The sequence below is a fragment of the Carassius carassius genome, chromosome 30 (genome assembly GCF_963082965.1).
Source record: "Carassius carassius chromosome 30, fCarCar2.1, whole genome shotgun sequence".
Taxonomy (NCBI): domain Eukaryota; kingdom Metazoa; phylum Chordata; class Actinopteri; order Cypriniformes; family Cyprinidae; genus Carassius; species Carassius carassius.
This window is the reverse complement of record NC_081784.1, coordinates 28977042-28990790: the sequence shown is the minus strand read 5'-3', so window position 1 is coordinate 28990790 and position 13749 is coordinate 28977042. Positions and strand designations below refer to the sequence as shown.

At 37.6% G+C, this 13749-nt stretch overlaps 1 protein-coding gene across 1 annotated transcript in view; it reads right to left on the bottom strand.

Moving 5' to 3' along the window:
* Nucleotides 1–13749, bottom strand: part of LOC132111003 (neuroendocrine convertase 2-like) — a 68020-nt gene that overhangs the window by 14923 nt on the left and 39348 nt on the right. Inside the window, exons 9-10 of the mRNA XM_059518165.1 lie at nt 5460–5675; nt 3161–3261 (exon numbers count right to left, since the gene is read on the bottom strand). Coding sequence (XP_059374148.1) covers nt 3161–3261; nt 5460–5675 — 317 coding nt within the window. The remainder of the gene's footprint in view (nt 1–3160; nt 3262–5459; nt 5676–13749) is intronic.

Below are 13749 nucleotides of genomic sequence, written 5' to 3'. Positions count from 1 at the left end.
TTCTGCGGTAAGAAGAGTCTGTTGTTGTAAGACAAGTCTTCCATTTGCTATGATTGTTCTGTGAACACAGGGAAATTGTCCCCCGCTATTGAAAACTGCCAGCGCTGCGTTGAGTACTGTCCTGCTGGGAGAAGTGGCCAACTCTGTTCCGTGGAGGGGACGAGAGCTCTTCGGCGGCCATCGGCGACGAAGTGCTGGAGCACGGCGGATGAATTCCTTGCCCGACCCTCCCCGCTATCCCAAAACGAGGTGACACACAAACAGTTGATGTTGTCCATGGAATGAGTAATCCCCTCCTTTGCTGTCTATTTTCTATCAGTACGTGCTCCAGTACTTATCTCTAGCCTAAAGAGAAGTTGCTGCGCAAATCCCCGCCAGTGCCCGCAGCCATTACTTACCTCCAGCCGAAGAGGAGCTACTGCACAAATCCCTGCCAGTGCCCGTACCACTACTTACCTCCAGCCGAAGAGGAGCTACTGCACAAATCCCCGCTAGTGTCCGTACCATTACTTACCTCCAGCTGAAGGGGAGTTACTGCACAAATCCCTGCCAGTGCCCGCAGCCATTACTTACCTCCAGCCGAAGAGGAGCTACTGCACAAATCCCTGCCAGTGCCCGTATCACTACTTACCTCCAGCTGAAGAGGAGTTACTGCACAAATCCTCGCCAGTGTCCGTACCATTACTTACCTCCAGCCGAAGAGGAGCTACTGCACAAATCCCCGCCAGTGTCCGCACCACTACTTACCTCCAGCCGAAGAGGAGTTGCTGAGCGCACCCCCCCCCCCATCAGTATCCACCCTTTGACTACATCCGGCTGAGGGGGAAAATCACTGTGCAAAACTTTACCATAACTTGCCCCTTTGTTTACCCCCGGTCAAGAGGAGCCGTGGGTGAACCACCCACGCAGTCTGTTGGGCTAAGGAAGAATAGACTTGTTCCTTCTTTTAATTCAATAAAATATACGTTTTGAATAATATCTTGTCTGTCGTCTCCGGGTAACTCCTCGAGGTGGTACGTTGAAAAAGGGGAGGGGAAGTCCACCCCGACCGGTGACATTAGCTTAAGTGATTTCTGTGTGGTAATGGATTGTTTTATTAGCTGTTACTCAATTGTCACCGGCTGTCAGAGACTGAATTAGCATTTTTAGCATACAATTTTTTACTTACACGATCTAATTTAAATAAATAAAAATAACTGCTCATGCATCTTTGTTTGGATTGTGATTAAAGGGGACATTGGATGCAAAATTAACAAGGGACAATTCAAGACAAGTTTTGCTAAAAAGTTCGAACTCAAGGATGAATCAGTACCCACATCGTAATCCAGAACTCCAGAAGAGGTCTCACACTTTATATTTCTTATGATTATTTGCTTCCACTGAAAAGAGGGGCGGGGTGAGAAGAGCTCATTAGCATTTAAAGTTGATCAAAATTGGACTCGTATACACTGTAGGTATACAAACATAAAGATGTGTGTGTGTGTTTGTGTGTGTGTGTGTGTGTATTTATTCTATCTATCTATCTATCTATCTATCTATCTATCTATCTATCTATCTATCTATCTATCTATCTATACAGTACAGACCAAAAGTTTGCAAACATTACTATTTTTAATGTTTTTGAAAGAAGTTTCTTCTGCTCATCAAGCCTGCATTTATTTGATCAAAAATACAGAAAAAAATGTTATATTGTGATATATTATTACAATTTAAAATAATAGTTTTCTATTTGAATATACTTAAAAAAAATAATTTATTCCTGTGATGCAAAGCTGAATTTTCAGCATCATTACCCCAGCCTTCAGTGTCACAGGTAACATCCAGTCTATCACATGATCATTTAGAAATCATTCTAATATTCTGATTTATTATGAGTGGATTGAATGGTGTGACTGGTCCAAAAATTCCAGGGCTGATTTTTTGTCCCAGTCCAGCCCTGAGTTGTACTGCACTACACTCTTCTGAGTACTGCTCAAATATACAAACACATGCAAATAAGCTGCAGTTTATGATTTGTATTTACATTTGGCTGAACAAAGAGACCTGCTCTCTCGCCACCTACATCATTTTTTAGTACTGAGCAAACACAAAGACTTTACACAGGGAAGGCCGTGTCAACAGCTATTAGCACCAGTCCTGACACCATAACATCCTACTGAAATGTATGAATGGAGGCAGAAATGATGTGGTGAAACTGTCATTTCCCCACCAGTAGATCCTTACAAAGCTTTCTCAATCAAGTGTAATGAACCAAGTGTTGCTGTTGAAATCACTTTCCACCATGAGATCATACTCTACTGGCTATGTGAATCAAACTTATATGAATTTATAAAACTGATAATATAAGGGAGAGTGTATAGAGAAAGTGCTGTGACTTGACACCTTTTTTAGGTTTTAGAGACAAAGAATAAAAATCAATAAAAGTCAGGGAATCTTGCCAATCAGCACTATTCCTGGCTTCAGCGAGCTGCATCCCGGCATAGGTTTGACAGGAAACATTGTTAGTAAGGACTGCATGGCAAGTTCATTTATAAAGGTGACAGTGTTGGTGTCTGTTTATGTGGCACATTTTATAATAAAATGATATTAAGAAAACAGTACGATATGTCCCTTTTAAAAGAAAAAGTAATAGCTCTTTGTAGTTGATCTCAGTCAGTATGGTTCCTCTTGACATGAAGTATTGAGTCTTGAGCTTCACACTCTTCTAATGAGTCTAAAGTACCAGATGCAGCCAACTATGATTTGATTCCTGGCATTCAGAGAAACATGGGGTAATTGTTAGCTTGAACCAAAAGCGACTTTCAATTTCATTTTCATGAAGTGATTAGCAACGTATGCACCAGTTTGATTGCTCATCAACAGCTGAAAGTATGTGAATATGAAGTGTCTCCCAGTGATACCCTCCTTTCCTCCAGCAGGGTAACACTGGTGCTGCCCGAGCCCAATCTCAGCCCTGATTCACACATTTATCATCTTTGTCATGCTGCATAGCTGGAGCAGAGCTGTGCTTGTGGTGCTAAGCTCTGACATAACCCTCATCAGCAGTAATCTACGATCTCAGCTGCCTTATGCCAGCGCTGCTGTCTTATTGTTTCATAAATCTTTGATAGAGGCTCATTACTCATCAGCGCTGAGCACTGGAAAACAAAAGTGTACATACTTGGCCTCCAACGCCAAGGCAAACACGCCAGCAGCCTCAGGGGCAGCGGCAGATGTGCCCGAATGACGCAGTGTGCAGTTTCCATACAGATCCGTGGTGGCCTGAAGACAGAAATAGACAAAGAGAAAGCCTTAATTAAACATTCATGCCAATGTAAACACCATGTAAAAAATGTCTTTGAAATTGTAATTCAGTTCTGTAAGGACTACAATCATCACGTCAAAATGACTGGCATTTTGCATACAGTTTGTATTGGCTTTATGGTTCCGTTCTGAGTAAAACTTCCCTGCTCATCCATGTAGCCAGTCATGATTTATGACTGAGCAGGGAGAGCAGCATTAACCCCCCTAGGGTAAACAGAGCCGAACCAAATGCAGATATCATTAATCTTCTTAATGATATTTTAATGTACAAACATTATTAAAGATAAAAGGTGTCTGATTAAACAAGGAATATAGAAAGCCAAAGTCCAGGAGGAGCTGGGGATGGAGAAGGGTAATTTGCTCCTGAGCAAGCAATAAAGCTGAATAATACTGAATAGACCTTATATAGGAATGTTGTGATATAGATATGTGATTCCTATAGGTAGACATGGATCACCTGAGAGTCAGCTAATGCAAGCTTTTCTCATGTGACCTGCCAGAACTAATGCTACACTTGACTTTTGAATGGATTTAAGAGGCAACAAAGAGGATGCAGAATTTTATGTTAAATTTAAAAAGTAAAAATGTATGTAATTCAAAGAGATTAGTTAATGTTCTAAGAAAAGTTAAATTTAATATTTAATAATGTTTTTAATAAAATATTTTTTTTAATAAATTGTATTAATATTTAATAAAATGTTATAAGAATTACATTTTGAGATATAAATTGCCCAGAAATCATTTTATCATATACACAGCACAATGTATAGAAATTTGTGAGCAATCTCCAAATGCATTTAATTCTACTGTAATACATTAATCTTTGTTATTGACTATGGTGAAAGAACATCAGGGAGTCAAACCAAGATGAAGCAACCATGCACTGTTAAAAGTGTTTGTTTTTTTTGGCCAGCTCATCAATGGAATTTAAGTAAATTCATAAATTTTTAACTTTGTTGAACATTAACAGAACTTGTATTGAAGCATTTGGTTCGGTTGAGCGCAATAAGGTGAACACTACTAAATCCCAAATCTTTGTTCATCACAACAACACTTTGAGGTAATGTCGATTTTAGAGTTGTTCTGCATTTCATGATCTATCAAAGGCGGGAGATTTACCCTCCAGAGATGGACGTTTGTACTTGCGACTAATTTTGACTGATGTAAGCAAACCGCACTAAAATAAAAATAAACAAATGAAGTATTAGTGAATTGTGAGGGTTATGTTTAGTTTTTTTCTGATTTTCATTGTGTTCAGCTCACCTGTGACGTGACCTAGTTTTCCTTAGTTGCCATAATTAGTAAATCTGCATTCATTAGTTTCCACCTGTGTTATATTAATCATCTTGTTTGCTCTTTTTTCCCCCTTTTATTAAAAGGCTTCAGGTTCTTTCTGTTCGTTGGCCTGAATTAACGTTACTCTTATGTTAATACAATGGTGTATGTGGATTTTGCTTATTAAAGAAGCTCCTTTGATTCATCCTTCTTCGCCGTGCGCCTTCCTGCTACCACATACCGTAACATGAATATAGTGCAAATGAATATAGTGCTTAGTTTTATTTGATGTAGGTCTAATCTGTGTAAATATATTTAATTGAATATCATTGTATGTGAAAACTATCAATTAATAAATATTGAGAATGTTTTTAAGAAAGGGGTAATCATTTGCATCATGTATTTTTGGTTTCATTTCTACCATTCAGTGCATAATCAGAGAAAAGCTATAAACTGGTGTCACAACACTAAACCAAAGCAGCCCTGAGAGAATCCAGACTGACACAAGGCAGTTCCTGCCTCTCCATTGACACGATCTCTGACAGACTAACTACAGTCTTCATCTCATATGCTTTTTTTGAGTCTGGATTAAGAAAGTCTAATTTAGACTAACTTAGATTAATTTAGTCTCTCTGATTAAGTTCCTAGCTGAGCACATCCCTCCAATGCCATATGAGAGTCATTGTTCAGACACAAAATGGATGAAACAATTAACTCTCCTCGTCATTTTATCACTGTCATACTCTATATTATCAATCTATGGAATAAGGGATTGCGTTTCAAATTAATGTTTTAAAGCACCTATGACATGCACACTCTTGCACACCAAACTGAATCTTTCTAGACTCAATGTCATACCGCTAGAACACACACATACTCACCACGCCTGCTTCAGGGTTTCGTTTACGGCCGTTGCTGAAGGTGGAGGCGAGGGTGGAGGAGCAGCTTTCATCATAGAGCGCGGTGCGTCCGTCATTGATGGCCGAGTTAATAGAGATGGTCCACATGCTGGATGCGTATCCGTCGCAGTTACAGTCGTCATAGCTACCACCATCTCCGGAGGCCCATACATAGATGCTTCCTTTCCCACCTCGACCCTGTTGGACACGCAAAGCAGCACGATTACAGCAAGCACTCATGCCCGCTTCAGCTCAATAAGGAGCAGTAGTCTCTCTTTGATATTTCTCTTTAAGAGCCATTGAGATTTACTCCATTTATCATACAAATTATACTTAGTTATTATTTATACATAACCACGAGTAATTCAACAGAGACATGAGAGAGGCGTTTCAAGACCTTTTAAAGACTACAAGCTCTCCTTTGAGTGTCGATGATTCAGGCACTGTGTTTAAGGTTCTTGTCTGAACGTGTAATTTTGATGCTTTTAGATGAATGCAAGAGCACTCTTTTCTTTAGGCTTTGTGTTTTATAGTGGCAGGCACCTGACAGGAGGAAATGTATACAGTGCAATTGTGATCTTAAAAGGGTGCATGATTATTGTTATTTGAACAGTACATGGTGATTTACCATGCTAACACATCGAGGAGCGATTATGGTGCTTCCAGACCCCAGGGCATCAGCCTCTTTGGTGTAAACAAATAAGAAAATAAGATGTTGTCTTTACATCTGCAATCGCTACAGAAACTTTATGACTTATCATTTAGATTTATCAAAATGACTCATTCAGCGTCTAATAACCCTAATGTTATGTTTGGCAAATGTGACTTGTGTCAAGGGGCTAATAAAACCTGCTAATGTTTATCTGCTAATATGATGAATAAAGTCTCAACTGTGTTAATAAAATAAAGTCACAATTAAGTCTTTAATACATTGCAAGGGTGAAAACAATTTAGACTTCATCAACATGAAAGCTATGCTAAGGTGTTCAAAAGCTATTATTAGAGCTGGGGGAGTACCAGGGACCAATAATACGTCTAATTTTTTCAACCCAGGCTCAATGGTAAAATGTGCCTGTAGCAAAATTTCTGCTAAATTATATTACATTGCTTCTTGCATGTTTTACAACATGTTAAAATGTCCAGCAAGTGGCCTTAAAATTTATTCAGTTTATCATAAACAAATTCATGTTAATCTGGTTATGTTTTATTACGCTGGTTGTTGTACGTATCGCAGCAGTTCAGATCTGGTGAGTGACACTTTATCACGTATTTACTATCTATACTAAAGCTAACCAACATATTCTTCATGTCCATATTCTACATCCTTATTCCTACCCTATACCTAAACTTAACAACTACCTCGCTAACAGCAATCAACAGTTTAATGAGGCAAAAGTTGTAGTTAATAATTAGTTAACAATGAGAATTGTAACTTAACATAAAGTGTGACTGGTATTTCTTTTTCCAGAAAATGTTAATGTTATCAGATTGGGCTAAAACTTGCTGAATTTGCTTAAACTGGGTATAACAACTTATAAAACAATTTAATCTAAAATCCAAATAAACACTAACCAGGAATAAGTTATAGAAAAGAACTGGAGCTAAACACCAAAAGGGTAGACAGAAGCTGCAACACACTAAGATCATAAAGAACAATCTTGCAAGGAGCAAGACAAAAAATACTGGAGCATACTGTATATAGGGAGCTGATAATGAGGAACAGGTGAGTGCAATCAGCAGTGTTGGTCATCTTACTTGAAAAAAGTAATTAGTTACAGTTACAAATTACTTCTCACAAAATGTAATTGAGTTAGTAACTCAGTTACCACATTGTAAAAGTAATTAGTTACTCAGCAAAGTAACTATGACGTTATTTTTTATGTTCTATAACGCTATTACATCCTATAACATCTTTAATATATAAAATGTTTATATTAACTGATTGAAGAATAAAATACTATAAGTATTTTAGAAAATGTTGTATTTATTTGAACTTGAGATTGCAGCCTGCCATATGATATGAATAGAAATAAAAACATATAAAAAATAAATATTAAAAAATAAAATTCAAGTACAAAATTAAGACAAACAAATTTAAACTTGAGTAAAAAGAAACAAAGGGAAACCTGGCCATTAGTGCAAATCTCTGTAACTGTATATTAGGCCTAAAGTTACTGCACAATAAACAGAACACTATCCAGCTAGAATAGAGCAACTGGCGCAAGTGATTTCAATGTTAAGTCAATGCAAAGACGCGAATAGACCATCCGAAAATCAGCAAAACACATTTTTAAATAAACCGCATATTTGAGTTTAAAACAACTACATTCTCGCATGAAATACTTTTAAAACTACATTTCATGACACGATATCAGTAATATTTAGACAATTATCTGAATAAAAATGGTGGTTGAAAATGCTGCGTGAACTCAACTGGCAGAAGCCCCCCATGACGCGAATTCGCGTCTGTTGTGAAGTTAATTTCATGCGCGAATGAAGCGTATGAACTCAAGATGTTCAAGCGTCCAACTACGCGCGAATAGCACGATTTATTTGCGCAAGTTGCATCTGGTTTGAACACAGCATTCAATATTCAGTACAGTAACATGTTAGCATGTGTTGATGTGAGGTGGTTCATAAGATTTGAGTTGCTTGAGGCAGACGTGGATAAAGTATTTTTTCCTGGGCATACCGTGCATGTTACAGAAACATTCTCATCTTTAATTTCTGGTACTTCCAGTTCTGGAACGCCAGTATCTCTGACGGCGTCTTGTATTTAGTGGTTGTCAGAGGGTGCAGTAGTGATGCGCGGGTCGTCTCTTAACCCGCGGGTAACCCGCGGGAGGGGCGGGGCGGGTAAAGAAATTGGCACTTTATTTGCGGGGCGAGTTGGGGCGGGTCATTAAAAACAAAATTTAAAAAATCTATTTATGTTGCATGCAATTTAGTGGTGGAAATTTGGATTTTTCAGTTCGTTCACCCCAATGATTCGTTCAGATTCGTTCACTGATTTGTTCAGTGATTTGTTCAGAGACCATTTCTTTATAGCTATTTCACAAATATGCCAGCAACTGGCGAAAAAGAGTGTTTTATGTGTTGTTATGTCTTAAGTCAACGAACATATTTACTTGTGACAAAAACTGATTTGGCTTTATTAAAATGTGTGTATAATCGTATTAAATAAATAGCCTAAATAAGTTGTTCAGGTGAACAAAGCACGAGGTTTTCTTGCATAATTAACATTTTAATTGTTTGGTCACACAGTTCATATATAATATATACACATTAATAAATCGGGGATTAAATGTGGATTTATGTTCTGTATGCTAAATATGAAAACAAGCGTATGGGCACAGTACCTTTTACTGCGCTTTGTTTTACATGCTTGGCCGACTTACCCTGTATACTCTCATTCATTTCGTTCATGAACGAGAAGATCTCTCGATCTCGTTCAGTGAAGGGCGTATTTGTTCACTAGCGTTACATTCAACAAATCACATGCTCCGTCCATAACTCTTTGACAGGATGAAACCTATGGATGAAACAGTTCACAGAGCTGTTCACGAGGAACTTAAGTGAACGAGAAATACTGTATGAGTCAAAGGTTTACGTGAACGAGAACGATTCGTTCACCTAAAAGACTCGTTCACGCACGAACAATCACTTTTGCAATTCCCTATAGCCTATATTAAATATTTAGAATGTATATTTTCATATTTTATTAGGTTCTTTGATAAGGTTAAGTAGCAACGTAACTTGCGTGATGTCCCTGATGCATGGGGCGGGTCAAGAAATTGTACTTCATTTGCGGGGCGGGCTGGGGCGGGCCAAATAATTTCAGAAAAGCGGGACCAATGGATTGGAAAAAAATTCCGACCGGCGCATCACTAGCGTGCAGTGAGACAGCGTGAGCAGGGCTCCGCCCACCCAGCCAATCATCATCGGATTTGCAATGGTGTCATGCTTTGGCTAGTGGCTACACATCAGCTGCATGACACCATTGCAAATCCGATGATGATTGGCTGGGTGGGCGGAGCCCTGCTCACGCTGTCTCACTGCACGCTAGTGATGCGCCGGTCGGAATTTTTTTCCAATTTTTTTCCAATAAACCTCATGCTTTATTCAACCAAATTGTAGTAACGCGACACTTTACATTCTCTACATTCAGTAAAGATTACGGCGTTGCAACGATGGGAAAAGTAATTAATTAGATTACTCCATTACTGAAAATTAAACTCCGTTAGTAAAGCCGTTATACTAAAACGCCGTTACTACTAACACTGGCAATCAGCCTGTGAGCTGAGCAATAATTGCCCACACAAACACACAGAAAAACCAAGGAAGGAGTGAAAAACTGACAAGAAGACAAGTGGAAAACCACAACTGTCACAAATATAGCATAACGAGAAATTTGTAAGCTATATTTTTATTAGGCTGGTCATTTTTGACCGGGAACACCACAAGGTTCAATAGGGTTTTCAACACATCATCTGCTTCTGTAAACATAATTTGTATAAAAATGAATAAAATTTATGTTAAAAAGTAATTTACTTTCTATTTCTGCTGTAAACATCAGTGAACTATATATAGGTATGTTTTTGTTGTTTTGTAACAATTTAGGTAGAAGCATGATTTCCTATGTTGCATTTCTTAGTTTATTTCACCTTGTGCCAACATTTAGTGGCACCTGTTCCAGCGTTGATTGTCTATCAATATCAATTTTACATTGCAGTGACTTTTTTTGGCTTTTTGACTGTTTTTGGGTGTCAACCTCTACTGGCCCCATTGGCCCTAAACCATGATTCAACCTTTTTTACATTTCACTTGACTGATTAAATTAATATTCTGGTTCCTGTAAAAGTAAAAATCTAACATAATAGACCACAAACAACTTCAACTGGTGTCATTTTAGTGAACATAACCTCTCCATCTCCCACTGTTTCTCTTCCTCCCTTGCTCTTTATGAATGGAGACCCATCAGCCAAACAAATGATTGCACTTGAGCTGCATTATTTAAGGCCAGTCAAAAGTCTGAAAAGTATTTTTATGTTTATGTTTTAACTGTGGGTGCGTCTCAATCAGCTCCCTAGCTCTCGAGCTTGTGAATCAGTTTATTGTGTACACACATTCGGTCACTGGTACGTTCCCTGGCTCAATGCACATTGGGACAGTGATGACTCAATTTCCGGTGACATGAACAACGAATATTAATTATAAATATTAATGAGATGTGTTCATTACCTGTCTAACGAAGTGTGTTTATGTTGTAATATTCTATACTAAAATGGTTTGTCTTTTCAAATCTTCTATCGCATGTCATTTTATTTATCGAGTTGTCTCATGTGGTTTATGTTCCACACTTCAGAAATGTGATGTAAATTATGGTAATAGTAGCACTAGTAACATTAAACAGTAGTTTATGCTGTGCATTGTAGGATTTTTCAGGGAGCAAATGTTCATTTGCACTGGAAGGATTTCACGATTGAGACAGCCCTTAAAATGGACGACTCCCTGTTTAGTGGCCTGACTACTGAACTAGGGAGCTGATTGAGACACAGTTTTTGAGTTTTTATTAAATCAACTGGGTTTAGTGGGTTTTTTCTTTCTTTCTTTCTTTTTTTCTGTTTTTGTTAACTTATTTTTATTTTAACTGATTTTAGTATTTTTTTTTCTAAGTCAGCTGTTTTAATTGGTTTTTACCATGTTAGCACCATGTAAGTAACTTGCTAATCTTGGTAACAGCATGCTTGTAACACACTAAACATGCTAGCAAAATGCTAGTAAAATGCTAATCATGCTAGAAACATGCTACCAACATGTTGATCATGTTAAAACGTTAGTAACTTGCTAATCGTGTAATTGACATACTTGTGACATGCTAATCAAACCAGATGCATGTTTGTAAAATGATATCCATGTTAACAGCATGCTAGTAACATGCAAATCATACTAGAAACAAGCTAGAACATTTTTGATAATGCTAAAAACATGCTACCAACATGCTAGTGACTTGTTAATCATGCTAGCATCACGCTAATAATGTTAGAAACATGATAGCCACATGCTAGTAACTTGCTAATCATGCTAGCAACTAGTTAGTAACTTGTTAATCATGCTATAAGCATTCTAACAACATACTAGGAAAATTTTTATAATGCTAAAACATGATAGCAACATGCTTGTAAATTGTTAATCATGCTAGCATCACGCTAATCATGTTAGAAACATGATAGCCACATGCTAGTAACTTGCTAATCATGCTAGCAACTAGTTAGTAACTTGTTAATCAGGCTAGAAACATACTAACAACATGCTACCAACATGTTAATAATGTCACAAGTCACATTAGCAACATGATAATCATGGTAGAAACATAATATCAACATGCTTATCATGCTAAAAACTTGCTTGCAGCATGTAAATCATTTTAAAACATGCTAATAACATGCTAGATCATGTTAGAAACAGGTACAGTTACTTCAATCTTTTAGACAAGGGTTTCTCAAGCCAACTTCAAAGCTTGTTTGCAAACTTTACTCATCTAGTTATGCTGTTATTACCAAATACTGTTCTTCTTTATCAACTTGTCTTTCAGTTAGCAGTTTTCGATTTCTTTTTTGGAGCTGATTTGATTATATTGATCATATTGTCCATATTGATCTAAGATTATGCTCCATATTTTTGAGTGAATATTGATAGAATTATTTTCAAATATTGCTTTTTTTTCACAAATAATCTAAGGTGCTCAGATCAATTAGTTCAATTAATACAAACCTGTTCAAATTAAAAGAAAACAAGTTAATAAAAGACTGAGTGATGAGAGCTTAACAAGCAATTTTCAAAATGTAATTTTCAGTCGGATAATTAGGTAAAGGATTTTTGGCACAGCACAAGGTTTAAAAATTGGATATGTGTTACATCTACTTACACAAAATGTGTAATCCTGGTTATGTATTTTATTATTTAAATTATTTGGTAGTGGTGGACCAGCATTGGCATGGTGTTCATCAGCTAAACCCGTCGATCAAAGGTCAGCTGGTTAATGGAATGTTTTTGCTTTATTCTCTCTTTGGTTCTATTGGCAGCATTTGTGGCAAGTTTATAACCACAGAAAATCATTGGGACAGATCACAGATTTCTTCCACAAAGACATCATTCCACATTGTTTAAAAGCAGAAATGTGAAGGATATCCTTCAGGTAGGTACACCAACATCAACTCCAGAATATTCTCTTCTATCTTCCATTATGTGTGTATACTGCGCATAATCATACCGTGTTACAGGAACATGACACTGAGAAAGACTGGATATAACTTTATATGTCTATTGTAATCAGTGTTGAGGAGTAACTAGTTACATGTAACGGCGTTACGTAATTTAATTACAAAATAAATGTAACTGTAATCAGTTACAGTTACTAAGAAAAAGTGAGTAATTAAATTACAGTTACTTATGAAATTTTTAAAGATTACAAAGGGGATTACATTTCACACATACACATACAGATTTAAATGATTTCTTCTGAGACATACGGCCCTATAATTTCCGCGATGCAGAAACATAGTCTGGTTCGTAGAATCCAGTCATAAAAACGGGATTGCTATTGCCTAACGCGGACAGAATATGCCACATTTTGGACAAATAAATCAAAAGTAGGTCAGTACACTTGAATCAAAGCATGGAGTAGTGTCTACGAATATTAAGCCGCAAAAGACATTATGAATCCTGCACGTTCTGAATGTCTGTGGAGAACAGGCACGGACCGGACATCTGGAGAACCGCGACAATTCCCGGTGGCCTGGCAGACGATTTGTCCCGCTATTTTAATATTATTATTGTATAATTGCCTGCCGAATGTACTGTACTAAAGCGACCATTTCCGAATCCGCCATTCGATAATTACATCTCTAATAATTCATGGATCGGTTAGTTGTGATTGGCAATGGTTGGGCGCGCGCGCTCTCCGCGCCTCCGCCGAACGGTTTGGATCAGACTCAGAGTAATCAATGCAAGAGAGAGAGACCGGAGTGGACTGTAGCGCACAGCTGGAGCAGAGAAGCAAAACTACTGTTCAGGGTTTGCAGTGCAGGTCAGTTTCATCTGTAAAGATGCTATAGTAGTTTTGTATTTGTTCACTTAGTCAAGGAGCAACAGCACACTGATCACACTCACTCAAAATACTGCATAAACGACATCATTATTATCTATTGTAATGTTGCAGTAGTAATTAAGCTGAAAAATAATGAGATTTTATTATAGGTTTAGGGGAAGC